Source organism: Orycteropus afer, unplaced genomic scaffold (genome assembly GCF_000298275.1).
Source record: "Orycteropus afer afer isolate SDZICR_OR568_19922 unplaced genomic scaffold, OryAfe1.0 scaffold00108, whole genome shotgun sequence".
Taxonomy (NCBI): Eukaryota; Metazoa; Chordata; class Mammalia; order Tubulidentata; family Orycteropodidae; genus Orycteropus; species Orycteropus afer.
Genome location: NW_006921695.1, coordinates 9969751 through 9976521, shown reverse-complemented (window position 1 = coordinate 9976521; position 6771 = coordinate 9969751). Strand labels below are relative to the sequence as shown.

The 6771-nt window shown below is 37.2% G+C and overlaps 1 protein-coding gene across 1 annotated transcript; it reads right to left on the bottom strand.

Moving 5' to 3' along the window:
* Positions 1–2190: 2190 nt before the first annotated feature.
* LOC103199279 (keratin-associated protein 13-1-like) lies at positions 2191–5496 on the bottom strand. The gene is made up of 2 exons (XM_007943530.2): positions 5476–5496; positions 2191–2760 (listed from the first exon to the last, which is right to left on the bottom strand). The coding sequence occupies exons 1-2, from the start codon at positions 5494–5496 to the stop codon at positions 2191–2193; spliced, it is 591 nt and encodes a 196-aa protein (XP_007941721.2).
* Positions 5497–6771: the final 1275 nt, after the last annotated feature.

Here is a 6771-nt window from a genome sequence, read left to right as displayed (position 1 = left end):
AAGTATAACAGGGATTGTGGGGCTGGCGCGGGATCGGGCAGTGTTTCGTTCTGCTGTGCATGGGGTCGCTATGAGTCGGAAACGACTCGATGGCACTTAACAACAACAATAACAACAACAAAATATATTAGAAAGCAAAGACGTCACTTTGAAGACCAAGGAGTCCCTGATCCAAACCATGCTGAGTTTAGTTGCCTTATATGCATAGTTAGCTGGATAATGAATGAGGAAGACTTCATTCGTTTGGATTGTATTGCTGGCAAAGAACATTGAGTGTTGTGTGGATTACCAGAAGAATTAACAAATCTGTCTTGGAAGAATTACAATCAGAATTCTCCTTAGAAGGATGATGGTGAGATTTTTGCCTCACATACTTTGGAGATGTTATCAGAAGGAAACAGTCCTGAAAGAAGGACTCATGCTTAGTAAAGCAGAGAGTCAGCATAAAAGAGCAAGACCGCACAGGTGGTGAAGTGACATAGTTGCTTCAACAATGGACTGAAATATAGTCACAATTGTGAGGATAGAGTTAGACCATACTGCTTTGTTCTATTGTACATAAGGTTGCTGTGGGTTGGAACCAATTCAATGGTACCTAAGAACAATACATAAATATACAACTTATTATTTCCTGAAATATTTGGACTAAAAATATTTTAATGGCCATATGAAAACACAAAGGTCTTCAATTTTATGCTGTAATGTGAATGAAACAATGATTTCTGCTGACATAAAACCTTGTTGTCTCTAGCCATTTAGTGTGGGTTTTGGATGCTAGAAGGGGGAAGCTTAAACCTATAAATTTCATCAGTTCACACCAAAGATAATTGGCTTCCACCTTGAACCATGGAAAGAAATAAATTATATACAAAATCATCAGTGAGATGAAGAGGTATGGACAAGTTTGCTATCCAATGTTAAATAAACCAAAGGAAGCTACTCAAAGCGATATACAAAATATTCTCTCTATCCTAAACTTTTTCCCTTTCTGTTGTAACTTCTGTGTTTCTTGTTTCTCTCTTTTTTTCAGCAAATACCAAGGACTCATATTCCTTGAAATAGGTGATGTATGCTGAGATTTTTATTCATGTTAAGTCTATATGTGCAAAGGAAGGACATCTAGAAAATAGAAAATACCTGTTGTTTTTTTTTTCATTGTGATTTGCATGAAATTTGAGAGAGCAAATTCATTTTCCATAAAGCAGTTCATACACATTTTGTTTCATGATATTGATTGCAATGTCCATAATGTAACAGCTCTTTTCCCACTTTCCCCTTGTGGTTATGTTTTCCTTGTGAACATATCCATTTTAAAGAAGGAAAATGTCTAAAGTCCAAAGAAATTGGTTCAAAACCACCCTTTCTTAGTTTTTCAAAGTTATTCCCAGAAGAATAATGATCTTTTGCCTTGTTTTTCTTGTGGCTATTTTTCATTGATTCTCCCTGAATCATGGGAACCCTGTGTAGAAAAGAATAAAACATTGCCCAGCCCTGCCTCACTCTCATAATCAGTTGAAGATAAGATTATTGTGATCCGTAGAGTTTCCACTGAAAGATTTTTGGAAGCAGATCACCAGGCCTTTCTTCCTAGTTTGTCTTAATGTGTCCACTCCTCTGAAACTGATTCAGTATCACAGTAACACACAAGGCTCCACTGAAAGATGTGTGATGGTTGCACAAGGGGTGTAGTGTCCATGAATCAAAATCACATCCCCTGCATGGATGATGCAAATTCCACTGAACCACCACTACTTTGAAACAAAATGTTAACTTAAAAAAAAAAAAAAAAAACTGATGATAACTTGACAGCATATTTAGATGCCAAAATAAATTAATTTATTTTATATTGTCCATTTTTATCTCTTATGAGTAAAACATATTGACAATAATTCTATATATTCATCCATTAATTAATTAACATTAATACATTAATTTGATGTCATTAATATGAATTCCATTAATTTATCTTCTGTCTCATTCAATTAATGAAGCAATTCCATTAAATAATGCAATTGATGAAATCATTAAATTTAGCATATATTAGAGGCAATTTTTTTTTATCAGTACTTTGTAGTCGGAGAAAAAATGAAGAGAGGATGATGAGAGAATAGGGAGAGGGTTGGTAATGAAAATAATGAAGATGATAGAAGATCTAGAGAGTGTAACATATTGCACAAAAGATCTGGGGACTCAACAAGCTGATCCATAAAAGCCAGAACTATAAGTTGGTCTGTAACAAGAAGAGTGGCAGCTCCTGGAAGGAAAATAAGTTGGGTGGCAGAATCCAGAGCCATACCCCAAGGAAGGAAAGCCACAGATGCCATAACTCAGGGGCCTGAAGCTACTAGGTCTGCAACTGAGTGAATAGCATCTTCTGGATCCACAGCCTAGAGAGCAACTGCTTCTGGAACCAAAGCCCAGAGATCCAGTATAAGTCGTCAGGCATGGACTGCAGAGCCTGGATGTCCTTGGGTGGCAGCAGGATGTCTGGCAGGGGATGGACACCACCTGGGACTTCTGGCAGCATCTGGGCTCACAGCAGGTCTCCTGACAGCGCCTGTAGTGAGAAGATCCCAGCTGACAAGTGCTGGGAGAGCAGAAGTCAGTGCTGTAAACCAGGTTCCTGGTGGAAGATGAGCCACAGGAGGGGACTGGATAGCTCAGGAAACCACCAAGAGAGCGGGAGGAGAAGTTTCCAGAGCAGCAGTTGTAGGACATGTTGATAGATGATATGAGTTCAACTAAGTTACAGTGAGAAGACTGAATTCTAATGACCTTCTAGAGACTGGGACACTTATATACTCTCAACTGTGGGAGTGGTGATATACAGTCATCGTCCATGTATTTCCCCTCCCTCATATCCATATGTGTTATTGAAAATAGTCTCTGTAATTGCAGATGAATCTTCTCCATCTCATATTTATAGATGATTTTATTGTGTTGTTTGACATTAAGACAACAAATGACTCCAGTGTCAGAAGTGCTATTATCATCAGCTATTAATGTCATCCTGTCATGGCAAGAAAAGCCTCTATTCTCCTCCCTTTTCCATTTGCCTCTGTGTTAGCTGGGGAATGCTTAGGTGTAAAGGTAGAGATTAAGGTGAATTTACCTCTTTTACTTAAGATTGTTGTTGTTATTTGCCAGAGACGCTTAATGTTCTTGATGAAGGATGTACCATCTGACCCTATTTAACAAACTTGATTGTTTGCACTAATAGTCTATTATATATTGCTTCTCACATCAAACAAAATAATTAAAAAATACATAAAAGCAACTGAATGAGAAACCTAGGGGATCCCAGAAAGAAACCTTGACAAGAGTCAAAATAAATAAGGAAAACAATTTTCACTTTATTATTATTATTTAATATTTTCTTGAGATTTGAATGAAAGTTTACAGATAGGATTATTTTTTTCATTCCACAATTAATATACATTTTGTTTTGTGACGTTCATTGAAATCCCCACAGTGTAAATGTAACAATATCCTTTCCACTTCCTCTCTGTGTTTACCATTTTCATTTGTCTTTTTATCCTATCCTTTCCTGCCTTCTGATCTTTATTCCTGAGCATAAGCTGTTCACTTGATCTTGTATGGCAGATTGTTCTAAGCAGTGTGTATCTCTCTAGAGTTAATAGTCACCTTAAAGACCTGTTTACTGATGAGCTGAAAATGGAGACACTTGGATGAGATCAAGTTCAGACTTCAAGGTGACTAAGGGCAATAGTGTTGGAGGTTCCATCAGTCTCTATCAAATCCAGAAAGCCTTGTAGTTTTTGCGAGATTTTGAGTTCCACATTGTACTACTACTTCTATCCAAGATTTTCTATAGCGATCCCTTTCAGAGCTTCAGGTACTGACAGGGCAGCTAGATACCATCTAGTTCTGGTCACAGAGTCATGGAAGTTGGGGTTTGTGTGGTCCAATAAACCTTTGGACTAATTGTTTCTCTGTGGCTTTAATTTTCTTTACTCTTCTTTACTCTGAACAGATAGGGACCGATAGTTGCACTTTAGATCCCAGCTCACAAACGTTTATGACTCCACTTGATACTCACCAAAGTGGGGTGTAGGATATTATTTTTGTGGACTATTTCATGCCAGATAACCTTGATATCCCCAGAGACTATGGTCTTGAGGCCCCAGGCTCAGGGACTCATTCCTTCATGGTGTTTCATTGTGGCTAAGAAGTTTTTATAATTTTGCTCCCTGTATGTTCTAATGTATTCATGTACATATTTGAATTAAAAAAAAAAAAAACGCTCATTATCGTCAAGTCAGATCCAACTCATAGCAATCCCTCCTTGGGTTTCTGAGGCTGTATCACTATGGAAGTAGATTGCCCAACCTTCCTTCCGAGGAGTGGCTGGTGGGTTTGAACCTCCAACCTTCTGCTTAGCAGTCAAACGCCTTAGGCATTATGCCACCAGAACTCCCTGTATAAATACTATGTAGAAATATCCTTGTTGTTCTGGTAGCATGGTGGCTAAGGCACTTGACTGCTAACCAGACGGCTGGCGGTTCAAACCCACTAGCCACTCCTCGGAAGGAAGGTTGGGCAATCCTACTTCCGCAGTGATACTGCCTCGGAAACCCAAGGAGGGGTCGCTATGAGTCAGGTCTGACTCGACGGCACATAACAACAACAACAACATGGGTGTTGTTGGCTTAGTCTTTCTATTTCGTTCAGTCTGCATGTCTATCTATGTATCCACTCATATATTATCGTTATTACTATTCTTGCAGAATTGTGCATGCAATAGTGTTTACCTTTGTTGCCTTTAACCTGTGTTCCTCCCAATGTAAGAAGACTATTTTGAAACAGAATTAAAATGGAGATCAATATTTGCAAATGAGAAAAGACTCAGTTTCAGACACTCTTAAAGAGAGGGGAAGAAACTAGTGACCCCATTGATAGTCTATCTGTTTTTCCATATATGGGTATTTTAATTAATAATGATTTAAAATCAATACACTTCATGATATTTCATGTGTATATATATATGGGAGCCCTGGTGTCACAGTGCCTAAGGCATCTGACTGCTAACCAGAAGACTGACAGTTCAAACTCACCAGCCACTCCTAGGAAGGAAGACTGGGCAATCTACTTCCGTACAGATGTTAGTTGTTGTTAGGCGTCCATGAGTTGTTTCTGACTCATAGTGACCCTATGCACAGCAGACAAAAACACAGCCCAGTCCCTCGTCAGCTCAGTGATCCTTGCTTGAGCCCATTGCTGCAGCAACTGTGTCAATCCATCTCCTTGAGGGCCTTCCTCTTTTTCGTCTATCATCCACCTTACGAAGCATGACATCCTTCTGATAATATGACCTAAGAAGGTGAGAGGAAGTCTGGCCATTCTTTCTGGGGATTTTTATAATCAGATCTCTCTCACATTTTCTCTTTTATTCTTAAACATCCATCTTTCCATGCCCACTTCTGCAAGATTACTTTTCCATCGTAAAGTGTCCACATTTCTTCTTTTTAGTGTCATCTCCGTATCAAGAAAAATAAATGTCAAGTAATTACTAAAGGATTTTCTGTAGTTAAAGGAATATATTCTTAGAGGAAAATTAAGGATTGCAGGAGGGACCAAAGATAAGTGAAATGTAAATGAAGTGTATTGTACACTACACTAATAGAAGTGGCTTGAAATTCTTTTAATATAAATGAATTAAATAGCAGTAAATCAAGAATGCACATTAAGCTTTCTTTAAAAATTGCTAATATAGTTTCCGGTAAAAGGAAAAATTGAAGTACAAGACATTTTATTAATCTTTCCCTCTTCACTTAAAATAAATAAATAAATAAATAAAGGGGGAAAAAGGAACATAGAACATGATTAAATAGCAACAAAGTTGTATATGGATAGAAATCTAAATACATCAAAAGTCAAATTAATATAACAAAGCTAATCTAAATAAAAAATTTAGACTATTAGTCTGGGCTGAAGTTTAAACTATTTTTAAATAATAATAAACTATTTTTAAATAAAAGAGTTTTTAAATATGAAGAAACAGAAAGGAACAAAGTAGAAATATATATTAAGCAAAAGAAGCAAACGATTCTAGTTCTGCTCTATGAAGCACAGACAAAGCTGGTGTTTTGACAGGAATTTTTCTGAAGACAAAGCAAAATATTTCTTAGTCATCACTTCCTCAAGCTGGGATATCACAACCATGGCATCCTTGAAATCAGCAGGTAAAGTCAAGAAGAATTGTTGTTGTTGTTGTTATTTGCCATCAAGTCAGAACCAACTCATAGCGACCCCTCCTTGGGTTTTCGAGGCAGTATCACTATGGAAGTAGATTGCCCCATCTTCCTGGGAAGTGGCTGGTGGGTTTGAACCACCAGCCTTCTGGTTAGCAGTCAAGTGCTTTAGGCACTATGCTACCAGAGCTCCTCAAGAAGAATATAGATATCCTAAAAATACAATTAACTAAATTGACCAAATGAACATAAAGGAATCACAGTACCCAACAATTTCAAGATAAGCATGTTTATAAGAGCACCTGAAATATTGCTAACATTAAACATATGATTTTCATAAAACAAGACAAAATTAATTTCAAATAACTTAAATTATTCATACTGAGTTGTCCACCATGGTAGAAATTTATTAGAAATCAATAACAAAAAGATAACTACAAAATACTTCTTCAGAATATTTTCAAGAGGTTAAATTAGAGTGATCCTATGCTAAGTGAGTAAGAGAAATCATTCTGAAGCATAACAGAAATGCTCACTAATTGAGTTCAGGAACTCTGCC